This window comes from Octopus sinensis, linkage group LG2 (genome assembly GCF_006345805.1).
Source record: "Octopus sinensis linkage group LG2, ASM634580v1, whole genome shotgun sequence".
Classification (NCBI taxonomy): domain Eukaryota; kingdom Metazoa; phylum Mollusca; class Cephalopoda; order Octopoda; family Octopodidae; genus Octopus; species Octopus sinensis.
In genome coordinates this window covers 154,278,594-154,305,580 of record NC_042998.1, presented here as the reverse complement: position 1 = coordinate 154,305,580, position 26,987 = coordinate 154,278,594, and the positions used below count along the sequence as shown (strand labels likewise).

The following is a 26,987-nucleotide window of genomic DNA, read 5'->3' as shown; positions in this document are numbered from 1 at the left end:
AAATGTTACTTAGCTTGTCAATGAAAATAATATAACTGAATTTTAAATGTAAAAAAATAGGTCTATTTATTAATGAAAAAGACAAAAATATTTAAGCTTCATGAATTAAAGAACAATAAGAAAAATAGAATAACAAATGACATTTTACTATAAAGACATTTTACTATAAATTAAGTTTCAAATGATTATTACGTACAATATACATCTAATATTAAATTAATTAATATTACTATAACTAATAGGTCTTAATAAAATTATATATAATCATTTATGTATTATGAAATATTTAAGTTTAATATTGTTCAAATATATTAATATAACATATAATAATATAGTAAATTATACTCTAATACTATTAAATTATATCTACAAGAAATAAATAACATAAAAAGAAATAAGGTTTTATTCATACTGAAAAATAAGTTAACGTATTATATAGGTAAATAAATTTATGTTAGCATTTAATTTTAAATGACTATTTACTATAAATTTAAAGCCTAAATAATAAGTAAAATAAATATATATATTATATTTAAATTAATTTATATTACTATAATTAATATATCTTAATAAATTTGTATAATCATTTATTTATTAGCTAAACCTATTATATAGGTAATTTAATTTATGCTTACATTTAATTTTACGTTCCTCCAATTAGTTTACCAACACAATTGTTATTAAATAATATTTCTTTAAATTCGTTATTATATAGTGAACAATAATTACTCCCTATACAATATGATTTAGTTCTACAAATAATCTCCCAAGTTAATTTATATTTAATAGATCTAGATTTAAGGTCCCAAATATATTTACTGAGACCTGTTGAATGTATTAGATTTTTATTCCTAAAAGAATACATATGTTGAGATACTCTTGATTTAATTTTATTTGAAGTGGACCCTATATAAAGTGTTTAAATTATGATAATACAAATTCTTATCTATTATTATTATTTATATTATTATTATTATTATTATTATTATTATTATTATTATAATATTTTTTGTAATATTATTAAATTTATTATCTTCATTAATTGAATTAAATTTTATCTTATTTTTATTTTTATTTTTATTATTTCTATTTTTATTTTTTATTTCAATATTAAATGTATGATTTATATCATCAAAATACCTATTATTGTTAAGACGATAGATACCTAAATAAAATTTATCATAATTCAGATAATTAGGTTTATCATTATAAAAATCATTTAAATTATTCTCCTTCAAATTATAATTATGTTTAATATTTAATATTATTATTGTATCCTGCCTCATACAAGGCTTTATTATAATAAGGTGCATGTTTATTAAAAATCTCTAAATCATAAGAAAGTAATGATATTCTTTTACCTACATTATTTATTAACAATTTTTTAACAGAAGGTGGATGATTACTATAAGTATTAATATATCTGAGATTTTCATTAATTTTATGGAATGGATGGGTTTTACCCATTATTACATTAAAATTAACATCTAAATAATTAACATAGTTCTCATTATAAATAGTATTACTTAAACCATATCTTTTAAAGAAATTATAAAGTTTCTTTTTATATAATTCTAATTTTCTATTTGTACAATCTCTAGTAAGTAATAAAAGGTCATCCCTATATAAACCACTCTCCAAATTTAAATGTTCTAATTGAAGTTCTGATAATAAATACCTACTAAATCAGTGGCCTGTGCAGAATCAGGTGCCCCCATAGGTATATCAAAATAGTTTCTAGTATCCTTCCTAGCCCATAATTTATTATTATATCTAATTAACGATTTCCTAGCCATTTTAATAACATTAACTTCATCAGAGGTCATTCCTACCTTAATCATTGCATATATTAGGGCTTTATTGAGTACAATCTCATTAATAGAAGAATAATAATTATCTATATCTATTTGAATGAATTTATATTTATTTTTATCTTTAGTATTATGAAACCATTTTAAAGTATTATTAGTACTGTTCCAAAGTTTAAGGTAATTAAATTCATTTAATCTATTCATGTATTTATCCAGAATAATTTTACTTAATTTACCTAAATCTGATTTACGTGGACAAATTAATCTAAACTTAGGGTTAGAGTAAAAATTTTCCTTATGGTCTTTCAAAGTTATTCTAGGGTGTATAGGTATATAAGGTCCAGTTTTATTCATCATTATTTAGAAACTTTATTTACAAATTAATCAAGCCTCATATATATATATATATTCCTATATATATATATATATATATAGGCATAGGTGTGGCTGTGTGGTAAGAAGCTTACTTACCAACCACATGGGTCCGGGCTCAGTCTCACTACACGGCACCTTGGGCAAATGTGTTCTACTATAGTCTGAGACAGACTAAAACCTTATGAGTTGATTTGGTTGATAGAAACTGAATGAAGCCCATCTTATATATTTGTGTGTCTGTGTTTGTCCCCTCCCCCACCCAGCATTGTTCGACAACCGATGTCAGTGTGATAACTTAGCGGCTCGCCAAAAGAGGCTGACAGAATAAGTACCAGGCTTACAAAGAATAAGTTCCTGTGGTTGATTTGCTCAACTAAAATCTGTGCTCCAGCATGGCCACAGTCAAATGACTGAAACAAGTAAAGAAATAAAACAATATATACGCACAGACACTCACAAGTTCCATCCTATCGCATAGCATTTTGAACAATTGTCTATTGCCATACTCAGATGAACTTAAGTCATGTGAGTGAAACTGGGTTACGGTTAGAAACTGTGTTGCACTCCATGTGTGACTTGAACCTGTAATTCAAAGGCACAGCTTATTGACATACTGTCATGCTGAGTCAGCCTGAGGCTTATGTCTAGTATAGTCAGTGACTTACATGTTAAATTTAAAGGCTATAGTTTAATTGATTGAAAAACTGAATACTTATTGTCAAAGCTTGATGTAATAAACAAGAGTGCATTATTGATGAGTTGTATTCTTCAAAAACTGTTCAGAATTAATCCAAATATGTGAAATAGAATGCAGACAAAGAATGTTATTCTGTATAAAATAATTATTTTTATGTTATCTCTATAGATTTTCTTGCCAGCAATTAAAAATAATTATTACTTTCTATTTTTCCTAGTGGTTTTATTGGCTGCAGTTGGGCAATGCTGTTTGCTGCTTCTGGCTATAAAGTTTCTATGTTTGATGTCAATCCTGATCAAGTGGCTAATGCTTTGGAAAATATCCTGTCTCAGCTAAAAAATCTAGAGAAATTGGGCCTGTTACGTGGCACTCTATCAGTTGAAGAGCAATATCAACGCATATCAAAGACTGTGACTTTAGAAAGTTGCGTTACTGGTGCTGTTTATGTTCAGGTATAAGATATATTCATATGCATACTTTTCTTCTTTTACTTTATTTTTGCCCAGATTTCTTACTTTCATGATAGTATTTTTGTATTAGTAAATATGTTCATTTACTTTTGGTAGAGCTTATGTTTTAAAAGTTGTCTTTCCTACTGTTAACAACTTAATGATTTCACTGTATTTGTATAAGCCTATGTTTAATACTCTGATAGCACAACCTCTTGTGTAATTGTTTTGCAATCACTATTTTATGCATGGGAGAGAATTGGCAGATCTTGATATTTGCTAATGTAATACTGAAACAAAGATTTTACAACTGAATGCACTCAACCATGATGCTGCCAGGATAGCCATTTTCAATGCTACAAGCAGAGCGAATACTAATTCTTAAAATGCTCAGCCTATTTAGTTCTAATTGTCCTTTGAGTTTTGCTTAGAAAAGAATGGGCTCTGTTCTCTATATGACATAATTTAGCTTCTTGTTTTAATCTAAATATTTCGATTTTGTTTTTATCATTTTAAATAGGAATCTGTTCCAGAAAACCTTGAACTAAAAAAAGAAGTACTAAAATCCATAGATTTATATCTTTCCAATGAAGCACTACTAGCCAGTTCTGCCAGCTGCATTGTTCCATCAAAGATATCTGAAGAGCTTAAGCACCGGAATCAAATGTTTGTTGCTCATCCTGTAAGTTTTCATTATTATTACTGTGCCAATGTAAGAAATCACTATTTTAGTGTTCTAACATCAAAAGTGTTGAAGAGTAGCAGAGACACTTAAATACTTATAGAAATGTCTTATGATATTTAGTTATGATCAAATATAGAAGTCAATTTCGCTTTCATTCTTTTATGGTTACAGAGTAATATACTGTAATTTTATTTTTTTAGAGTGTGGTAAGTATTTTATTGTTATTTTTGTAATGGGATTTGTTTTGTTGTTAAGCTCTAGATCAGTCCTCATTAAGAGGACCTATGATCATGGGCATTCCAGATGCGAACATAACTTTTTAGAGATATGCAGGACTACATGATCCAATGTAACCTTTCCTTATTTAAGGCGACTCCATTGATAGGCTTGGGGTTTCTTTTGTTGTAAGGCAAAGACTTAACTCTTTACTCTTTTTCTTTTTTTACCTGTTTCAGTCATTTGACTGCGGCCATGCTGGAGCACCACCTTTAGTCGAGCAAATCGACCCTGGGACTTATTCTTTGTAAGCCCAGTACTTATTCTATCGGTCTCTTTTGCCGAACCACTAAGTAACTGTGTAGTTTAAGAAATTCATTTCTTAACCACATGGTTTTGGGTTCATTGCCACTGTCCATTGTGTGGCACCTCAGGCAAGTCTCTTCTACTATAACCCCTAGTTGACCAAATCCTTGAGAGTGGATTTAGTAGATAGAAACTGAAAGAAACCCATTTTACACACACACACATGCGTGCACACACACACACATTATTTTTGGGATGTGAATGTTTGCGTGTCCTTGTCTTGACATTGCATGATAATTCCAGATGAGCATCACCATTGTCTTCCAATTCCAATCTTCTCTGAAAACACAACTGACCATAGGGAAATATCACTTTGCTTGGAAGTACATGAGGGTTGGTGATAGGAAAGGCATCCAGTAAGAGAAAATCTGTCTCAACAAATCCCATCTGATTTGTGCAAACATGGAAAAGTAGACATTAAAAGAACATCAATGATGATGCTGATTGTGCCCCTTTATATTACTCTTGTTTGTTGTTATATGGATTTTGTTTTGCATAAATTGTTATTGTATTGATAGTGTCACATAAAATTTTTAATATGGTAGTTATGGTAACAATAAAGAGTATCTGAAGTTTTTTGAATATTTTAACTTTATCTTATGTGCCTAAAACCAAACCTGCTCTGTTGGATATTGCTTTTAGATGCATTTCCTTGACAACACTGAAATATGTACAAGGTAAATTGTCAACAAGTACTCCTCTTATTTTGTTCTAAAATTCAGAATCCAATTAAGTTGCTATTTACTTTGTTAAAAGTGTCTTTTTTTTTTACATTTTCCTGTACGGTAAAGGAAAAAATCTAAGACAACTGCAGAAAAAGCAGTTGAACTTAAGAAATTTTTATGTTGAAATGAAACAGATATTTGGACCAGTATGGGTATCAGCTGGATCCCCTCTAGCAGCTGACAATACAAACATCCTGACTGATCCACAAGACATACTCTTGCACTGAAAGGAACATTTTTCCACCCTCCTAAATAGAAATTCAAATGCAGCTGAGGACTTTCTGAGACACTTTCTAAATCATCTTCCTCAGCTGCGTATAAACAGGAAGCCTATGTTTCACAAATACAAGCAAGCTAGGAAGCAGATGAAATCAAGAAAGTCTCCAGACCCACGTAATGTCCTTTTTGAGCTGATCAAACATGGAGGTTTACCCTTGCAAACCCATATCTTCACCCTCATCCTGAAGATGTGGGAATCCCAACATGTTCCTAAAAAAACTGAAAGATGTAGTCATCATCACGATCTTCAAAAAAAGTTGATCGAAAAGGATGTTCTTTCATTCTTTTAATTGTTTTAGTCATTTGACTGTGGCCGTGCTGGAGCACTGCCTTTAGTCAAGCAAATCAACCCTAGGATTTATCATTTGTAAGCCTAGTACTAATTCAGTTAGTCTTTTTTGCTGAACTGCTAAGTTACGGGGAAATAAACATACCAGCATTTGTTGTCAGGCAATGTTAAGGGGACAAACACAAACACACACACACATACATGTATATCTATATATATAAAAGTGAGAATATGTGTGTCTGTATGTCTGTGTGAATCCCTAAAACTTGAGAACTACACAACCAATTTCATTCAAATTTTACACATGCCTTACATAGGTTCCATGGAGTGTCATGGGCAAAAAAATTTTTAACTTCTTGCTTAGGGCGAGCCCACAGCAATATCATATCTTCTCCATTATTTCAGTATTACGTGTTAAAAGTGAAACAAAAACATCTCTCTACTTTCAGATACTTTCACTTTAATACTGAAACTATTAAAGTCAAACTATTATATAGATGTATATATATGGATGTATATATATATATATATATATATATATATATATATATATACTAGCACTATGACCCGTCGTTGCTGGGTCATAGTCCTAGTGCATGTATATATGTGTATATATATATGTGTAGATATTACACACTGGAATTGTAGGTCTGTCTCTTGCAATTTCGATCAATTGTATCTTGTCCTCTCTCTTGGATAGAAGTGTGGCTACAATCCAGCCTACATCTACTTCTGGGGGGACATTTTAAATTTTTATCTGGGACGTCCTATGTCCCAGATATAAAGGTAAAAATAAAATATTTTTACTTTGCAAGGTTTGAATCGAATACTCCCTTGCACGCTCCGTTGACTCGAACCTCGCTTCTATTGTGGCGAATTTACTGCCTCTGGTCAGATATCTTTCATAGCCGCACCAAGACACTTTTCGATGGTGCTTTCCTCCAGGTGTTCAAATCTTTTTTTCTTCTCTACATTGTATACTTTATAGACAATAGTCTTTTCTTTAATTTAATTTTTTATTTCATTTGGTGGTGTTATCCTAGATTCACCATCTTTGTCGGTGATCAATCCGAAATAGGTTTGTATTTCTTCCATTTTAATTTTAATGAGTTCGCGCCTGCCGACAGCTGCAGCGAAATTCATTTTTAGACTTTCTTCTATCGAAGGCATTCTAACAAAAATGCTTCCATATAAACGGTGAAAATATTGTCAATTTCTCCAAACAGGGACACAATTCAATTTTTAAACAATAACCAAAGCTCCTTCTCCCAGAGGTGGGGGTTACAGTTTACAATTATTTAACAACTGCAACACAACAACGTTTCCCTCACGAGGAACCAACAAACGTGATAACAATAGTTAAACAGTAATAATAACAACAAACCTTTCGGTGAATCAAAAAGCAGTACACAGTTGAAGCTATAGTCCTTTATGTATAAGAAATAAACCAACAGCAGTACTCAGTAGAAGTGGCTGTTCGAGAAAACAGACATTACATACAGCCAAACTTCATATAGATACTTAATGCTAGCTAATTAGCAATTAATCTAATGTAAAAGCCATGGTAAACGGTATGTGCACAGCTCCATCTGGACTATTCAATTTCTGCACTTAAATTTTATTTTTAATTTATTCCCATTCATGTGAAACCACTTACTTCAAGTTCAAGTCATTGATGCAATTTTATACCAATTGCTATTTTTACTTTTGTTATGTTACGATTATATTATACTTTAGTTTGATTTTAATTATTACTTACTACATATAATTCCATTGTTATTATTATTTTTATTGTTAAAGTGAAAGTATCTGACATAAAATAGAGAAATGTTTTTGTTTCACTTTTAGCACGTAATACTGAAATAGTGGAGAAGATATGATATTGCTATGGGCTCGCTCTAGGCAAGAAGTTGAACATTTTTTTTTGCCCATGAAACTACATGGACCCTAAGTAAGGCATGTGTAAAATGTGAATGAAATTGGTTGTGTAGTTCTCAAGTTTTAGGGAATCGTAGTGGAGAAGATATGATATTGCTGTGGGCTCGCCCTAGGCAAAATGTTAAAAAAATTTTTTGCCAAAGACACTCCCCGGACCCTAAGTAAGGCATGTGTAAAATTTGAATGAATTTGGTTGTGTAGTTCTAGTTCTCAAGTTTTAGGGAAACACACAGACAGACAGACACACATTCTCAGTTTTATATATATAGAGATACATGAGTGGAGTAGATCACTTTGATCAAATGGTAACATTGCATGAACTGGATCAAAAAAGCAGAAAATGATGGACTAAAGTGTTCTTCAGGTTTCTGATGACAGCTGTATATAGCAGCTATGTTATTCACTCTGAAATTCATCATATGAAACCACCATTTATAAATTTGATTCCAAAACACATGGTCCTGAATTCAATCCCACTGTGGGGCAACTTGGCATGTGTCTTCTGCTATAGCCTCAGACCAACCAAAGTTGATTTTGTAGACAGAAACTGAAAGAAATCAATTGTATATATATATGTATATATATCTATGTAAGTCTATGTGTGTGTCTTTGTGTTTCTCCCTCATCACTGCTTCACAACTGGTGTTCGTTTATTTACATCCCCATAACTTACTGGTTTCACAAGAAGAAACTGATAGAATAAGTACCAGGCTTATCAAAATATAAAAAAAGCACTACGCAGTGTCTCATATTTTTGTTTGCCCACTCAGTTGTATCTATCAATTTATCTTTGTGTGTGTGTGTTTACATATATATATATATATATATATATATATGGATTTCGTAGACAGGAACTGAAACAAATCAATCGTATATATATATGTATGTATATATGCAAGTGCATGTGTTTTGGTATTGGCAACATGAGTGACAATGGTCAGAGACTACTTGAATTTTGCACATACCATAACCTGTGCATCACCAACGCATTCTTTGCCAATTAGACATCCCACAAGGCATCTTGGAGACATCCAAGATCTCACTACTGGCATCAGCTGGATCTCATCATTACACGAAGATCTTTACTGAATTCTGTTCAACTGACCCATAGTTACCACAGCACGGATTGTGACACAGATCATTCACTAATAAGAAGCAGGGTGAGGATTCTGCCTAAAAAAGTCCATCACTCCAAGAAAATGGGCCGACCACGCATTAACACTGCCCGGACCTCGGACCCTACACTGCGAAAATGTTTTGCTGTTTCTATCAAGGTTGCCCTCAGTAGCTACCCAACCTCCTCTGCTGAAAGTAGGTGGAATTATATCAGGGAAGCTTTGTATACCACATCAATAGATACTTTCGGCATGAGAGAAAGGCAAAACCCAGATTGGTTCAGTGCTGGGCTCTCAGAGTTGGAAACAGTTATCGAAGCAAAGCATGCGACTCTGATGCAATACAAGAGTGATTCTTCTACAAAGTCACTCGAAGAACTCAGAATGGCAAGAAATAAAACCCAACTGACTGCCAGACGCTGTGCAAATAGGTATTGGCAGGAAATCTGTCAGAGTATCCAGTCAGCTGCTGACAGTGGCGACACCCGTGGGATGTATGCCGGTTTGAAGAAGGCCCTCGGTCCATCCGCAACCAAGTCAGCCCCTCTGAAATCGACTACTGGAGATCTTATCAAGGACCAAAGCAAGCAGATGGATAGATGGGTGGAGTACTACCAGGATCTCTACTCATGGGAGACCACGGTAGCTGAGGCTGCAATCGAGGGTGTCAAGATCTTGCCAGTCATGTGTGTACTTGACAGTTTGCCATCTATAGTAGAGCTCACCAAGGCTATTGACTCCCTAGCAAGTAACAAGGCTCCGGGGAAAAGACAGCATACCCTTTCAGATCATCAAAACTGACAAAAACACCATCCTGCTTTGGCACCTTCATGAGCTGTGTCAGTGCTGGGAAGAGGGTACAGTCCCTCAGGATATGCAGGATGCTAACATCATTACGTTTTACAAAAACAAAGGTGACCGTGGTGATTGTAACAATTACCGTGGAATATCTCTTCGAAGCACTGTTGGAAAGACCTTTGCTCGCGTTATCCTGTCCAGGCTACAACTGCTTGCTTCTCAAATTTATCCAGAATCGCAGTGTGGATTTAGAAGAAGCAGATCAACTATTGACATGATATTCTCCATTCGCCAACTTCAGGAGAAGTCCAGAGAGCAGAAAATCCCATTATATATGGTCTTCATTGATCTGACAAAAGCCTTTGACTTGGTAAGTAGAAAAGGCCTCTTCATCCTGCTCCAAAAAATTGGATGTCCACCAAAGCTGCTGAGGATCATCAAATCTTTCCATGATGATATGCAAGGCACCATACAGCACAATGGTTCATTATCAGCCGCCTTCCAAATAAAAAACGGGGTAAAGCAAGGTTGTGTCCTTGCTCCTACATTATTTGGCATCTTCTTCTCGCTGCTGGTGTCACATGCCTTTGAGACATCAGATGATGGAGTGTTTCTGCACAGTAGAAGTGACGGGAAACTGTTCAATCTCTCGCGTCTGCATGCCAAGACCAAAATCAGAAGCGTCCTGATCAAGGAGATGCTATTTACTGATGATGCCACTCTGGTATCACACACAGAAGAAGCCCTACAGAGGCTCATCAACTGTTTTGAGCAAGCACGTAGCATCCCAAACATACATATTGGAGACCACAGACTACAGGAGGTGGAGAAGTTTACCTATCTTGGCTCTACCGTCACCTACAACCTATCCCTTGATGCTGAGCTCAATATATGCATTGGCAAGGCAGCTGCTGTGATGGCCTAATTCTCCAAGCTGGCATGGGGCAACAATAAGCTGACCAAGACCACAAAAATGAAGATTTACCAGTCATGTGTACTTAGCACTCTACTGTATGGAAGTGAGACTTGGACACCATACACATGCCAAGAGCGTCGCCTAAATATCTTTCACCTGCGCTGCGTCCTGAAAATCCTTCACATCAAATGGCAGAATCATGTCCCCAACAAAGATGTCCTCAAGCAAGCAGGAATACCAAGTATGTTTGCACTCCTCACACAAAGATGTATGAGATGGCTTGGGCATGTTAGCCGTATGCAAGATGGCAGAATCCCCAAAGACATATTCTACAGAGAGCTTGCTAGGGTCACTAGGTCTGTGGGAAGACCGTTCTTATGATACAAGGATGTTTGCAAAAGGGACATGAATGCCTGCAACATTAATATTACCAACTGGGAAGCAATTGTCAGCAACCATGGAGATTGGCGACGTACCATAAAAGAGAGAACACAAAGGAGTGACATAGAGAGATAGGAGAAATGGAAAGACAAGAAAAGGTGTCAACCAGCCAGGCAAAGTCTTCGCTACATTTGCGGCACCTGCCAGAGGGAGTGTTTGTCCAGGATAGGACTACATTGCCACAGCAGAAGATGTATTAGGACATGAAATGTAAAAGCCGGACTAGATTATTTTATGCGCAACTCCATTGTCTCCGAGACATAAAGGATGCCAACAACAATATATATGGATTTCGTAGACAGGAACTGAAACAAATCAATCGTATATATATATATATGTATGTATATATGTAAGTGTATGTGTGTGTCTTTGTGTTTTGCCCTCATCACTGCTTCACAATTGCTGTTCATTTATTTACATCCACATAACTTACTGGTTTCACAAGAACAAACTAATAGAATAAGTACCAGGCTTATCAACATAAAAAAAGCACTAGGCTGTGTCTCATATTTTTGTTTGCCCACTCAGTTGTATCTATCAATGTATCTATCTATCTATCTATCTATCTATATATCTATATATATATATATATATATATATATATATATATATATATATATATATATATATATATATATATATATATATATGATCCTAATGGGAGCCTTAACTCCCAAATTTTAGTAATTTCTTTTATGATCCAAAACTAGGTCAAAAGTACTGAATGGATCTTTATGAAATTTGGAAATTATATCCTATGCATAAGGGCCATAACCCCCATGACAATTCATATATTTTTGCTGTTGATGAAATTTTAACCATACATATTAGACACAAATGAAGTAATATTTATAAAATTTCATCTTCTTACAAGTTAGAAAGACCCCTCCATGGGGACTTAACACCCACAATTTTGTCACTTTATCTAAGCAAAAAACGAATACAGTTGTGCTCTTAGAAGCTGTAGGGTTACCCAAGCATAAAAGATGAGCATTATTTGTAATTCAATGGTACAACAGTGTAACAGTTTGCTTTGACATACACTTACATTGTGATTTCTGCAATGTGGTGCATAAATTGTCAAGTAAATGAGAGGCATCTGATTCAGTTGCAAAGTGTTGAGTAAAGTTATTTGATTGCAGACCTCCTTTCAGTCGTTTTATTATCACTGAGTCACACATAGTCCCAAGATGGTAACATTGATTTCAAGGCCTTCCCAGATGAGTGACTGGTTATTCAAAGACATTTATAGATTGTAAAATTATTCTGTCCAGTTATGTATCAGTATAGTGGTCATTTTGAAACTCCAGAGGTGACACTCCAACTTTCATTTCTTGCAACTTGCAAACTCTAACTTTCATTTCTCCTTAGCCCTCACGTGACACAGTTGTTAATGTTTATTTGAGTTGGGTCACACCCTTCCAATTGCTATAGATTCGTAATGCATCTTACGGCTTTGTCTGTCACCTGGATAGTGAGGAATCCTACATTGGGAGTGGTAACAACTAGGGTAGGGTAGCTGACTGCTTATTGTGATCATTCGTCTTTTGGTTTCCTGTAGCTTTGCTCTCTTTTACAAACCCAGTGAACATATATTTCTTATTTCAAAGAAATTCAAACAATAGATATAAGAGCCAAGTTAAAAAGATTCTCAACAATTCAATTCAACTTCTCTGGTTGACATTAAGAGCCCACTCCCAACAGGGGCTTTAACTCTCACATTTTAGAGCTCCGTGACCTTCATTTTTCAGGAGCAAAATCTTTTTAACAGGTTCAATAAGACTGGAATTTTGGAATATGCGCATAAAAATCAGTAGTATGGGATACATGTGGCATGATTACAATGTTTTGGGGGTGATGAAAATCGAAATATAGATATTCCAGTTCATTAGATAAAATATAACAGAAAAGTCTAATTCTTCAATTGAATGTAGCCGGGCAATGCCGGGTATATATATATATATATATATATATATATATATCATCATCATCATCGTTTGACGTCCGCTTTCCATGCTGGCACGGGTTGGACTGTTTGACTGAGGACTGGCAGAGTTTCTACAGTTGGATGCCCTTCCTAATGCCAACCACTCCGAGAGTGTAGTGGCTGCTTTTACGTGCCACTGGAATGAGGGCCAGTCAGGCGGTACTAGCAACGACCATGCTCAAATGGTGTTTTTTATGTGCCAGTAAGGCAACGCTGATAACAATCATGCTTGAAATGTGCTTTATACATGCCACCAGCACAGGAGCTAGTCAGCAGCCCTGGCAATGATCATGCTCAGATGGTGCTCTTAGCGCTCCACAAGCAGTGATGCCAGTCATGCGGTGCTGTCATAGAATTTGATTTCAATTTCACTTGCCTCAATAGGTTTTCACAAGCAGAGTTTAGTGTCCAATGAAGGAAAGGTACGCATAAGTGGGCTGGTTACACCTCTAGCGTAGGTCACAAGGTTATGGTCTCACTTGAGTTTGCTGAATCTTCTCAAGCACAGCATATTTCCAAAGGTCCCGGTCACTAGTCATTGCCTCGGTGAGGCCCAATGTTCGAAGGTCATGCTTCACCACCTCGTCCCAGGTCTTCCTGGATCTACCTCTTCCATAGGTTCCCTCAACTGCTAGGGTGTGACACTTTTTCACACAGCTATCCTCATCCATTCTCACCACATGACCATACCAGCGCAGTCATCTCTCTTGCATACCACATCTGATGCTTCTTAGGTCCAACTTTTCTCTCAAGGCACTTACACTCTGACGAGTATGCACACTGACATTACACATCCATCGGAGCATACAGGCTTCATTCCTTGCGAGCTTACGCATGTCCTCAGCAGTCACACAGCGGGCTTCTTTTGGTTTCTGTCTACCAAATCCACTCACAAAGCTTTGGTTGGCCTGCGGCTATAGTAGAAGACATCTGTCCAAGGTGCCATGCAGTGGATTGAACCTGGAACCATGTGGTTGGTAAGCAAGCTACTTACCACACAGCTACTCCTCGGAACTATAGAGGAATAGTGTTACTCTCCATCACTGGAAAGGTCTTTGTTAGGATTCTTCTAAATCATCAAAAAGATCCTACCAGAATATCAATGTGATTTTCTGTGCAAGGCAACTCTGGGAGAAAAGCAGGGAACAACATAAGCCCATTTTCTTTGTTTTCTTTGACTTAGAAAAGGCCTTTGATAGGGTTTCAAGAGCTGCTATGTAAAGGGTTCTGCATTGATTTGGATATCCTGATCACTTTATCACTTTGGTTGAAGCAGTGCACGATATATGTTTGGGCATGTATTTCACCAAAACATGCTGTCAGATGAATTTCCAATCATGTGTGGACTAAAGCAAGAATGTGTCTTGGCACCTACACTATTTTCCTAGTATCTGGCTGCAATGCTTCATGAACTTCCAAACAATCCAGGAGTTGACATTAGATATCAATAAGATGGAGGACTTTTCAAGCTTAGTAGAGTTCAGTCTAAGCATTTAACACACATGCAGCACATCTCAGAACTTCAATATGCTGATGACAATGCTGCCTTCTGTCATTCAAAAGAACTCCTCAAACAGTCTGTGAACAACTTTGCTATGGCCTACCATCACTTTAGCCTTACAGCAAACATCAAGAAATCCAAGGTCCTTGCTGAATCAGTCCCAAATACCATCTTACCAGTCGTTTATCAAACAGGTGCATCTCAGAAAAGGATGTGGAAACAGAATTGGAGCTGCTAATGGTGCATTTGGAAAGCTAATCAAGTTAATCCTCAAAGATCTTAACTTAACAAAAATTATAGTCTATGATGCTGTTGTCATTTCAACCTTACTCTATGGCTGCAAAACCTGAATATCATTGCGACATCCAAAAATAAGAATGCTTTTGCCAACAAAAGTTTCATTCAAACTTGAGCATCAAATGGGGAACACTATGTTACCAACAACAAAGTCTTGGAAAGTGCCAACAGTCAAAGTTATTGAATCACTGATAATGAAACACTGTCTTCAATGGTCAGGACATGTAGTAAGAATGGAAAAGTCAAGCTTCCCATGTCAGGTCATATTTAGTGAGCTCACTTCAGAGAAAAGACCACAGAGTTGCTCTCTTCGAAGATACATGGACAAATTCAAAGCAACACTGAAAGCCACTGGAATTGAACCTAAATCATTTGAAACACAAGACCAAGACCATACCAAGTGGTAGTGTTCCATCACCATTGAAACCAAAAACTTCAAAGTCACCAGAAGAGAAAAGGAAGAAATCAAATGACAGGCGAGAAAGGCTTAACAAAATCAACCTTGTCCTCCACCAACATCGTTGACTTTTCTTATCAAGAATTGGTCTGCATAGTCATCAATGCCATCACCATAAGGGAAACATTCAGCAAAGAAGAAACTAAATTCTCAGATATGAGATAAAGCCAATGATGAAGAGAGAAATAGATCTTTTGTGATCTTGTTAGTAAAATAATTTAATAATAATTACACAACTTGTAAGTACAAGTTTGGAATAATATAAAATTCAAACTAAAATTATAACTATTGTGAAAATGTCGGAAAAGGATGGTGTAGTCTGATACAGTTTTTTGATGTTTGTGAAATTGGATTTATCCTAAATTTTTCATCCGTTAATCTTGGACTAATTTTTAAACTAAATTTCTTTTATCAGGTAAATCCACCTTTCTTTGCTCCTGCAGTTGAACTTGTTCCTGCTCCATGGACTGACAGTAAAATCATGAATAAGGCAGAGAAAATTATGAATGAAATTGGCCAGGTACCAATACAACTGAAAAAAGAGTGTGATGGCTTTCTTATCAACAGAATCCAGTATGCTATTTTGCAGGCATCATGGCAAATTATAAAAGTAAGAAATTTTACATTAAATATATGACTTTAAATTGTCACCTTTTACTAGCAGAAATTTCACACACTAATCTTATTGAAATCACTTATGAGGGAGTTTTTGCAATATTGATACAAAAACTGATTCCAGTTGAGGAGAGAATGCTTTCTGGTGCAACAGTTGAATTATGATTTTTTTAAGTCTCAGAACTGTAACAATAAAAATACTGAGCTGGTTATGGGGCCAGAAGAAACAGCTTTAAGCTTACAGCTGACTCAAAAAAGAATTGATGTAGTCTTACTGTTGTGATTGATAGTTGTAATATATTACAACTGTCACAACACAGACTAAAAAATTCCTTAGTTGTTTGTGTAACAAAGCCAGAACACTATAAGAAATTGTTTATGGCTTGTAAATAATGTTTTACCCACTCATATAAAAATATGTAAACATGTACAGGGATGCTGTCAGTAAGGTGAGGGTTGGCAACAAGTACAGTGAAGAATTCCGGGTAGAGGTAGGGGTCCATCAAGGTTCAGTCCTCAGCTCCCTTCTATTTATCATAGTTCTCCAGGCAATAACAGAGGAATTCAAGACAGGGTGCCCCTGGGAGCTCCTCTATGCTGACAACCTTGCTCTAATTGCTGAGTTACAATCAGAACTAGTCAATGACTAAAACAAGTAAAGGAATAAAAGTAAGAATACCTACAGGAATTCTGATCTTGTTGTTAGAATAATGCAATAAAAATAGTTTCAAATTTTAGCACAAGGCCAGAAATTTTGAGGGAGGGCCTAAGTCAATTGTAGCAGTAGTGGTTAAAAATTATATCGTTGCAAACACCACAGTGAACAGTAATAAATTTGGTTACACTATTTCAATAAGTAGATGTGTTGTGGAATGTATATTCTCATATTTTACAAAACTAATAAGATTTCTCAAGAAAGTGATCATGTTTTCTTGTTTGAAGATTTAAATGTGTAGAAGAAAATAAATAACCGTCATTGAAGAGAGAAAGCTAATGTACATTTATTTAAACTGAAAGAGTTTAACAGCTGGCAAATGATTTCTCATTCAGTTTAATATACTTTTGTTTTTTTAGGGCAAAACAATACTGTTGGCCATTTCTATACTGTCAAGGCAAAATGAAATCTTACATAAGAGCTAAAGAAGGCAAAATAATATAGCTTGTTTGTGCTGTCTAGTGGAAATCTCAAGTAGAAACTGGTAAAGGAGCTAAGAGAATGAATAAAAGGCCTCCCCCCCATTCAAGGAGATAAAATAGCTGAAACAAATACACATAACAAAATGGCAAAAATTAACATGCCAGAAGTGAAATGAGTCTCACTATATCATCTCATCATTTAATGCCCACTCTCCATGCTGACATGGGTTAGATGGTTTGACTGGAGCTGATGAGCTGGAGAGCTGCACTAGGTTCCAGTCTGATTTGAGAAGGTTTTTATGGCTGGATGCTCTTCCTAATGCTAACCACTCCAGGAATGTAATGAGTGCTTTTACATGCCACTGACATGGATGCTATTTACATAGTACCAGCAGCGACCATGACTACAATTTACAGGTGCCAGCAACAATCACAACGATTCATGGGTACCCTTTACATGGTACCAGTAATGACCATGACTATGGTCCATGGGTGTCATTTACATGGCACTGGTAACGGCCATGGCTATGAATTCACAGATGCCATTTACAGGACACTGACACATCCACAACTATGATTTCACTTGGCTTGACAAGTCTTCTCATGCATAGCATCATCATCATCATCATCGCTTAACATCCATTTTCCATGCGAGCATGGGTTGGATGGCTTGACTGAGGATTGACAAGGCAGGAGGTTGCACCAGGCTCCAATCTGATCTGGCAAGGTTTCTACAGCTTCCTAATGCAAATCACTCCAAGAGTGTAGTGGGTGCTTTTTAGATGTCCTTGGCACAGGGGCCAGTCAGGCAGCACTGGCATTGACCACACTTGAATGGTGCTTTTTACATGCCACTGGCACAAGGACCAGTCAGGTGACACTGGCATTGGTCATGCTCAAATGGTGCTTTTTACGTGCCACAGGCATGGGTGCCAGTCAAGATTCTCAAGTACAGCATATTGCCCGATGATTGAAGGGTGCTTTTAAATGGGCTGGTTATGCAACACTGGCACTGGCAGCTTGCTGGGTCTTCTCAAGCACAACATATCTCCAAAGGTCTTGGTCGCTTGTTATTGCCTCTGTGAGGCACAATGTTTGAAGGTCATGCTCATCCCATGTCTTCCTGGGTGTACCTCTTCCGCAAGTTCCCTCCACTGTTAGGGTGTGACACTTCTTCACACAGCTATCTTAATCCATATGCAACACACCACATCTGATGCTTCTTATGTCCAACTTTTCTCTCAGGATGCTTACACTCTGTCATATATGCACACTGACATTACACATCCAGCAGAGCATACTAGCTTCATTTCTTTCAAGCCTAAACATGTCCTCAGCAGTCACAGCCCATGTTTCACTGCCATGTAGCATGGTTGTTCACACACATGCATCATACAGTCCACCTTTCACTCTGAGTGAGAGGCCCTTTGTTACCAGCTGAGGTAGGAGCTCTCTGAACTTTGTCCAGACTATTCTTATTCTAGCAGCATCCACCTCCACTACTGACTTAGTTAACTAGGTAACAGAAGCCATCAACTACTTCTAGTTTTTCCCCTGGTATGTGATGGAATTTGTTTTCTGTACATCTTTGGTGTTTATTGCCTCTGTACATCTGTCACACACAAAAACTATCTTCCTAGTTAACCTTCTTTTGATATTGCTGCACCTCTTTGTGGCCATTACTTACACCGGGTACATCTTATGAAGATTCTTCCTACGCCTTTTCTACAGCTCGAGCAGGGCCATCTACCTGAAGAGATTTGTGATTTGTCTACCTTCCTACTTACTAAGACATTGGCTTTTGTTAGATTCACTCTAAGGCCCTTCGATCCTAGACCTTGCTTCCACACCTGAAATTTCTTCTTTAGTTCTGGTAGTGACTCAGCTATTAGAGCAAGGTTATCAGCATAAAAGAGTTCTCAGGGGCATCCTGTCTTGAATTCCTCTGTTATTGCCTGGAGGACTATGATAAGAGGAGACTGAGGACTGATCCTAGGTGAACCCCTACTTCTACCCAGAATTCTTCACTGTACTCATTCCCAACCCTTACCTTACTGGCAGCATCCCTGTACATGGCTTGTACAGCTCTCACCAACCTCTCATCTATCTCTAGATTCCGCATTGATCGGGGGACCCTGTCAACGAAAGCTCTCTTACCAGAAATATAGCATCAGCGGTGCTTCTCCTTGGCACAAACTGAAACAGCATCTCGTCTAAGCTCTCTCCCTAATTAGTTGGGCTATGACCCTCTCTATAACTTTAATCACCTGATCCAACAATTTGATACTTCTGTAATTATTTCTATCTAATGTGTCACCTTTACGTTTATAGCAGTTGAATATGGTGCTGCTACACCAGTCATTGGGTTTGACTCCTTCATGTATCACCTGGCTTACTATATGGGTGACTAGACTATAGCCTACACTGCCAGATATCTTAAGCATCTCAGCAGTGATTCCTGATGGGTTAGGGGCTTTCCCTGTTTTCATACCCTTAATTGCTTTATCTACCAAGGTACTGTGAATTCGAATAGCTGGTCCCTCTGTTGGGTTGACATTTGGCAGACTCTCTTTCTCCCATTCATTGTCTTCATTTAACTACCTTTCATAGTGGCATCTCCATGTCTCTCTCTTTGCAGCATCATTAAATGCAAGTGAGCCATCATCCATGTGAATTTATTTCTCTCCTATGACATCATGATTCTCTCACACACACTGTCTTGCACTTCAAGTCTCTGGTCCTCATGATGCAGAACACTGGAAAATTTTTTCTTATCTACTTTTCCTCTGGCTAAGTAATCCTGTCTTCTAGCTTCTCTTCTGGCAATCTGGTACAGTTCCCTGCTAACACCACACTTCCAGTCCTTCCATGCCTGTTTCTTTCCCTAATGGCTCTGTCAACTATATTGTTCCACCACCACGTTACCTTAGATCAAGAGGGGACTTTGCACCAGCCGCAGATCTGGCCAGTAACCCTCATATTGTCTTGTAGGAACCTCCAGTTTTCATCCACATTATGTGATGATATATCCTCCTCTTTTTTATCAAGAGCTTCAAATAATGTCTCTAAATCTCTGTCCATTTGGAGGATCTTTAAGCTTCCAGACCCTTCTTTTTCATGCTGGTATTCTTCTGGGCAGCCATTTAGCCCTGATCCTGAAGTCATTAACTAACCTATGTTGTGAGATGCATTCTTCACCTGGGAAAGTTTTAGCATTTATAGGTAGCCATCTTTCCCATTTCTTGGCAAGAATGTAGTCAATCTGACTAGTATGCCCACTAGACTGGTAGGTGAAGAGGTGACTGGCAGGTTTCCTGAAGTTAGTATTACAGATCATAAGATCATTTCCATCAGAGAACTCCAGCAGCCTGGCTCCCTCCTCATTGCAGGAACCAAATCTGTTGCCATCATGTACACCATGGAAGCTCCCTGGATGTTGAATGAAGTCGCCAGCCACAAAGAGATGGTTGCTATCATTCGTTGACAAGGTAGTTTGCAAGAGGGTGTCATAAAATTGGTCTTTCTGTTCATCAGGTAGCCCTGGCTGAGGGGCATAGCTGAAATAATGGTTGGTAATCCATGTTGCAGCACTAGTCTAAACTTAAGTATTCTATCATGGACTCTGACTATCTTGATTACCTTATCAATCCATTTCTCCACAAGGAGTATACCCACGCCCCCAATCCCATCAGTGTTCCCTACCCAGAAAATCTTATACCTATGTTCTTTGCCTGTGAGGAACCTAGCAGAACTTCCTCTCCACCTTCTTGTATGCAGTACAAATCTACACGTCTCCATTCAAGCATCTTAACAATCTCACCAGACTTACCTTTCAATGTGCCGTTAAGTGTGCCAACTCTGAGGGTGTGGAAGGTGTGGGATGGGGGACAGCAACATTATGCATCTGAAAAGGAAGCTCGCATTTGGCAGATCTCATAAATATACAAATAGCCTTTTACCTGCATACACTACACCATCATTTTATTCACTACATAATCATTATGTTTAACAGGAAGTAAACAGGTAGGGATGGAGGGGGAAGGGAGGGGAAAGTGTTCCATATAGTAAGCTGTTAGAAGTGCTCAGGAGAAAGACATCCAGTAGAGGTCAGAGGATAAGGACTGCTAGTATAGGTGGTGGGATTGGAATGCACTGTGAACGGCAAAGTACTGTGGTTACCTGGTGGGATGGAAGAGCGCACTGCTCTATTCCTTAGCAGAAGCTGATGTGGCATAACCACAGACAAAGTAAGTTACTAATTAACAATTAACATGGGAAAAGCAAGTGGTTAATAAAACTGAGAGAGAGAGGTAGAGCAGTGAAATTTTCCAGAATTAAGGCTGGTTGAAAACAAAACATGAAGAGATGGAATTTTCGAGATTTAGAGCAAGAGTAAAGAGAGTTGAAGAATTTGATTTCTTAAGTTTGCTATAGCATACCACTAAATGAATAATAATAATCTTAATGTAAATTTGAGTGATGTTTCTCTGTCCATTACATTTTTATGTTTACTAACTCCTCCTAGACTGTTGGAGCAAGGACAATTGAAATTCAAACCAGCAACTCCCTTAATCCCAGGGAGTATCCTAAGGGAGGCTATTTTTTTAAGGGTTGCCTAATTGGGGCCTCACCAAACCCCCTATTCTTACTGCCTTTTAAACTAAATACATAGCATTGGTGACTGAATTGGAGCAATGACAATGAATTTTGTACCATGAACTCCTGCGGAGGTTAATTTCTGAAGGGTTGCTTAAATGGGGCCTCACTGACCCCCACTATTTTCATTGCATTTACCTTGCTCCCCATGCTTATTGATTAACCTATGATCAGCATCAGTGCTTACCAGGAGCTAGCCAGAATGCCACCCAAAGGGCGGCTCGAGGTCAAAGAAATCGACCCCAGGACTTATTCTTTTTGTAAGCCTTGTACGAGTCTCTTTTGCCAAACTGCTAGGTTACAGGGATGTAAACACACTAACATTGCTTGTCAAGTGAGAGGGTGGGGCAAACACAGACTCACACACACACACACACACACACACACATACATATATATATGACGGGCTTCTTTCAGTTTCCCTCTATCAAATCTACTCACAAGGCTTTGGTTGGCCTGAGGCTATAGTAAAAGACACTTGCCCAAGGTGTCACACAGAGGGACTGAACCCATATGGTTGTGAAGCAAGCGTCTGTTTACTTTATTAAAAAAACAAAATTTTTACCAAAACATATAAAACTATTTTAATTCAAGCCCCCAAACACTCCTTGAATGCAAATTGTTTCAGTTTATGAGATCAAGATATCAGTTTTGTGAGTTGTGGATAAACTAAGTTTGGCCTACTGCTAATCATTTATTAATTTTAGTTGATCATTTTCTTGTTGTTTGTGGGACATGCCTCAACATTCTCTGTACTTGACTTGTTGAGTCCCACACCAAATGTTCATTTTCTGCTAGATCAGTTTAAGTTGTCTTTGGACATCTAAGTTTCCACTTTTAAGTGGTTTTCGTGATTTATTTTCAGTAATTGTTATACTGTCTCTCAAAAAGCCACTTCACCTGGCTGCATATACATTTGAAAATGTATAGAACAAATTGCAATTTGTTATCTTTTTATATGTATACACAGCTACTAGAGCATTGACAAGTGTCTATTGTTTCATATTTTTAAAACTTATTTATTGTTGCATAAATAGTATGAGAAATGCAGAAAAAACATGCTATAGAAATAAATAAAAACAATATTTAAAGATGAGAGAAAAATGATTACATACAGAAAAAAACAAAGAATGTGACTTTCTGTAGTTGCAATGCTAAGCTCAGACCCTCTTACAGGTATATATAACCTAGAGAGACATGAACTCTGTTAGACTGACAACATCATGCTGGTGTTGTAATGACCATTTATGTACAGGTTGTCTATTTCATCAGTCCTTATTAACTATGTGAACTTGTTTTTTTTTTCTTTAATTATCAAGTGCAGTTTTCATAGTAAATCAAATTTTCTGAGAAAATAGCATCTTACTGGTAATTTATCATTATCTTTACTTTATTTCCTACTTTATTCAATAAGTCTTACTTTATAAACCTACCTTCTATTATTTATCTATATATAAACTATTTAGCTTGTGAACTTCTGCTTTAACTTCTCTTTATTGCAGGAAGATATTGTTTCTGTTGAGGGTCTTGACAAAGTTATGTCTGAAGGTCTAGGTTTTCGCTATGCTTTCATTGGTCCATTGGAAACTGCTTACTTAAATGCTAATGGTAAGAACACATTATTTCAAATGTTTGAGATATATCAATTTCTATGGTTTCTTCCAGATTTAATTTTTCATTACTTCTTTTAGTTTCATCTGCATTTCTTTGAAATCTAAAATAACTGATTATTTTAAAACTTCATTATTTTATTATAACTGAATACAATTAATGTTTTCCTGGATAGATTTAGGCTGTTAAATTCCAGTAAACAAGATTTTATGGATTATGTATAAAGATATTACATTCATGTTCTCTCATTTGATAATGTAATTCTAGAAAATGTTAAAATAGTGGCTGTGTGGTAAGATGTTTGCTTCTCAACCACATACCAGGTTCAGTCTACTTTGTGACACCTTGGGCAAATGTCTTCTTTTATAGCTTTGTGCCGACCAAAACCTTGTGAGTGGATTTGGTAGATGGAAACTGAAAGAAGCCTTTTGTGTGTGTCTTTGTGTCTGTGTTTGTCTCCCATCACCACTTGACAAGAAGTGTTGGTGTGGTTACATCCCTGTAACATAGCAGTTTGGCAAAAGAAAATGATAGAATAAGTACCAGGCACAAAAAAAAGTATGGGGTTTGATTCATTCTTCAAAGCATGGCCACAGTCTAATGACTAAAACATGTAAAATGATAATAATAATAATGTATAATCATCATATTTTAAAACTTTTTTCTTGTTTCAGTCATTAGACTGCGGCTATGCTGGGGCACCACCTTGAATTTTTTGTTGAATGAAGTGAACCCCAGTTCATTTTTTAAATTTTTTAAAGTCTGGTATTTATTTTATCTATCTCTTTTGCTGAACTGCTAAATTACGGTGGATATAAACACATCAACACTGATAGTCAAGCATTGGTGGGGAACAAACTGACACAGAGACACACACATAGATATATATGTATACAACAGGCTTCTTTCAGCTTCTATCTACCAAATCCACTCATGAGGCTTTGGTCAGCCTGAGGCTATAGTAGAAGACACTTGCTCAAGGTACCATGCAGTGGAATCTGGAACCATGTGGTTGGGAAACAAACTTCTTACCCACAGCTATGCCTATCTAATAATAATACTTCATGTGCATTGGCTTGATCACTTGTTGCATCTTCAGCTTAGCTCTCATACTACAATGTTGATGCTACTTACTACAAAGAAATGTGCCTAGTTGAACTGGCTCATTGAAAGTTAACATTCTTGTTGAATAAACATCACAGCATCATTTCACTCATATCTGTAAAAATGCTAGTGTTTTTTACAGTTTTTATGTTAATTGCATTATGAATCAAATTATTTTTCTAAAATCCATGTAATGTATTGCATTTTATTTTCCAGGAATGCTGGATTATGCTGAACGATATGCTGATACAATTAACCGTGTGCAAAAAACCTTTTCTCCACCAGAAAAATTTGAAGGGCCTATTCTGGAACGTCTTCAGAGGGAGCTCTCAGCCAAAGTGCCAATGTCAGATTTGGATAAACGCCGTAAATGGAGAGACAGTCATATGGCAGGCTTAGCCAAACTGAAGAAAAATATGAGTTCTGAATTTTCAACTACATAGTTCTTGTTTAAACTATCAACACCTCTTTAACAGTTTTCTACACTACACAGTACAAAGAAACATGATTCTTTCTTTCTTTCTTTTTTTTTTTTTTGATTTTTAATTGATAAATATTGATAAAATATCCTTTTAATCACTTAACTTGCCATAATGGAAACATTTAGCAAAGAATTTGTTTTTTATTTTCCTTTGAAACAAATATTTTTCTATTATCCTTTACTTGGATGTCACACTTTCATGGAAGTAGGAAGTCAATCAAACAAATCCCAGTGTGTTACCATTACTTATTTTATCAATTCTCTAAGGTTATAAGACAGAGTCAGCTTTGATAGTATCTGAAACTAGTACATAAAAGGATGTTACTGAATATAATAAAGAGTTTGCCTAGTATTCTACTTGTGTCAGTCCACTACCTTCAGAACCTTGATAATTTTGGGAAAAGAAACAAAACTTTTATAAACTTATGTATTATGTATTATTATGATGCACAAATTTTCTGTAAACTACAATTCTTTGCACAATGTTTTTTCTTTTTATCATGAAATACTATTTGCCTCTTATAATTTACCATAGAATTAATCATGTCATATATTTCAAACTGTTTGCACAAGTTACTGCACAATCTCTTGTTTGCCACCACTTGAGTCATGGCAAAATCATATAGCAAGAATGGTCATTGCATTCTGGATATGATTCCATAACAGAAGCACCATACTTTAAACCTTCAAAGTAGCTGACTTTCATCAACTGCCTGAGCCAGTTGTTTAGCCAGTCTTGGTGTTGTCCTTAAAGATAGTCATAATCCTTCCCAAGGTATCAGGTTCCTTTTGCTTTGATTGCTGGAATCTCAGACATCTGAATGCTGAAGATATTATTTATCAGCCTTCGTTTATGGATACTCTGAGATTTTGCTGGATTGAATTTCATATGTGACCATGTGGCCATCTTTTGTAGTAAGCTCAAGTTCTGCTATAGCCCTTGGATTGATAGTGTCATGATTATTATGTCATCCATGAAGGCCCTGCTGCTTGTTAGTTTTACCTTCATTCATGCCAGAGGCATCTTGTTTCTTTATTGCTCACAAGGCGCTACACACAGAGGGGACAAACAAGGACAGACAATTTGAATTGTTGATTAGATCAACCCCAGTGCATAACTGGTACTTAATTTATCGACCCTGAAAGGATGAAAGGCAAAGTCAACCTCGGTGGAATTTGAACTCAGAACATAAAGGCAGACGAAATATCGCTAAGCATTTCACCCGGCATGCTAACGTTTCTGCCAGCTTGACGCCTTGTATGCCAAGGCGCCAGAGGCATCCTGGCATACCTGGTCTATTGCTTGTACCAAGATTTTTATCTTTTTGGTTGCATTACCTATCAGAATATTATCCAGAATGATGTCCAACTGAACACTCCTAAAATTTGATGCTAGTGGCAAACTCAATTGTGACTTCTTTTTGAATCTCTTTGGATTTTCAGCTTCACCAACTCTTCATATTTTCTGAGCAGGTTGAGCAGAGAGATCCTGGACACTGTCAATCAAAAGACTGACAAACAGTTCTAATGCTCCTAGAAATAAGCCTCTGGGTAGTATCAGATGCTTTTCATTGCTGTCGTTGTTCTTCGCATTTCTATCTACCTTGGTGAATCTTCATACCATGTCTACTTTTAAATACTCCACTACAAATGTTGCATCTCATAGATGCTGGATGTTATCTTAGATGAGTATGGCTGTCACTAACAAATCTCATTTCTGTTTTTTTTTTTATCAGAAATCATGGGACTTAATATAGCAAGTGACTTCCATTTTCTGTCACAGATGCACCTTGATTGTGCACTTTCATGTGCCTTGAGAGTATAGATTGACTAGAAAAATTTCCAACAACACACATCACATCAGATTAACTGCTAGAAACTGGTTGTACTCAATAGAGGCCTTTCACGATGTTTACATTGGTGACTTGTGAGGCAGACTTGTACACATTCATCACACAGAAACTGTGGGACTGTTGGACTAACAGGTTCTCTTTTTGTGACTGCTTACTTTATATTAGCTAATTCTGATATAGATTCCTGA

General features: G+C 36.5%; 1 protein-coding gene across 3 annotated transcripts in view; it reads left to right on the top strand.

Moving 5' to 3' along the window:
- Positions 1-25,344, top strand: part of LOC115228137 (lambda-crystallin) — a 59,126-nt gene extending 33,782 nt beyond the window's left edge. For 2 of the 3 annotated variants that reach the window (XM_029798793.2, XM_036500274.1), the window contains exons 2-6: positions 3,101-3,335; positions 3,853-4,014; positions 15,758-15,952; positions 23,253-23,358; positions 24,682-25,344. In XM_029798793.2, coding sequence (XP_029654653.1) covers positions 3,101-3,335; positions 3,853-4,014; positions 15,758-15,952; positions 23,253-23,358; positions 24,682-24,908 — 925 coding nt within the window. In that variant the 3' untranslated portion in view covers positions 24,909-25,344. The remainder of the gene's footprint in view (positions 1-3,100; positions 3,336-3,852; positions 4,015-15,757; positions 15,953-23,252; positions 23,359-24,681) is intronic. The other variant, XM_036500275.1, reaches the window with a different exon arrangement.
- Positions 25,345-26,987: the final 1,643 nt, after the last annotated feature.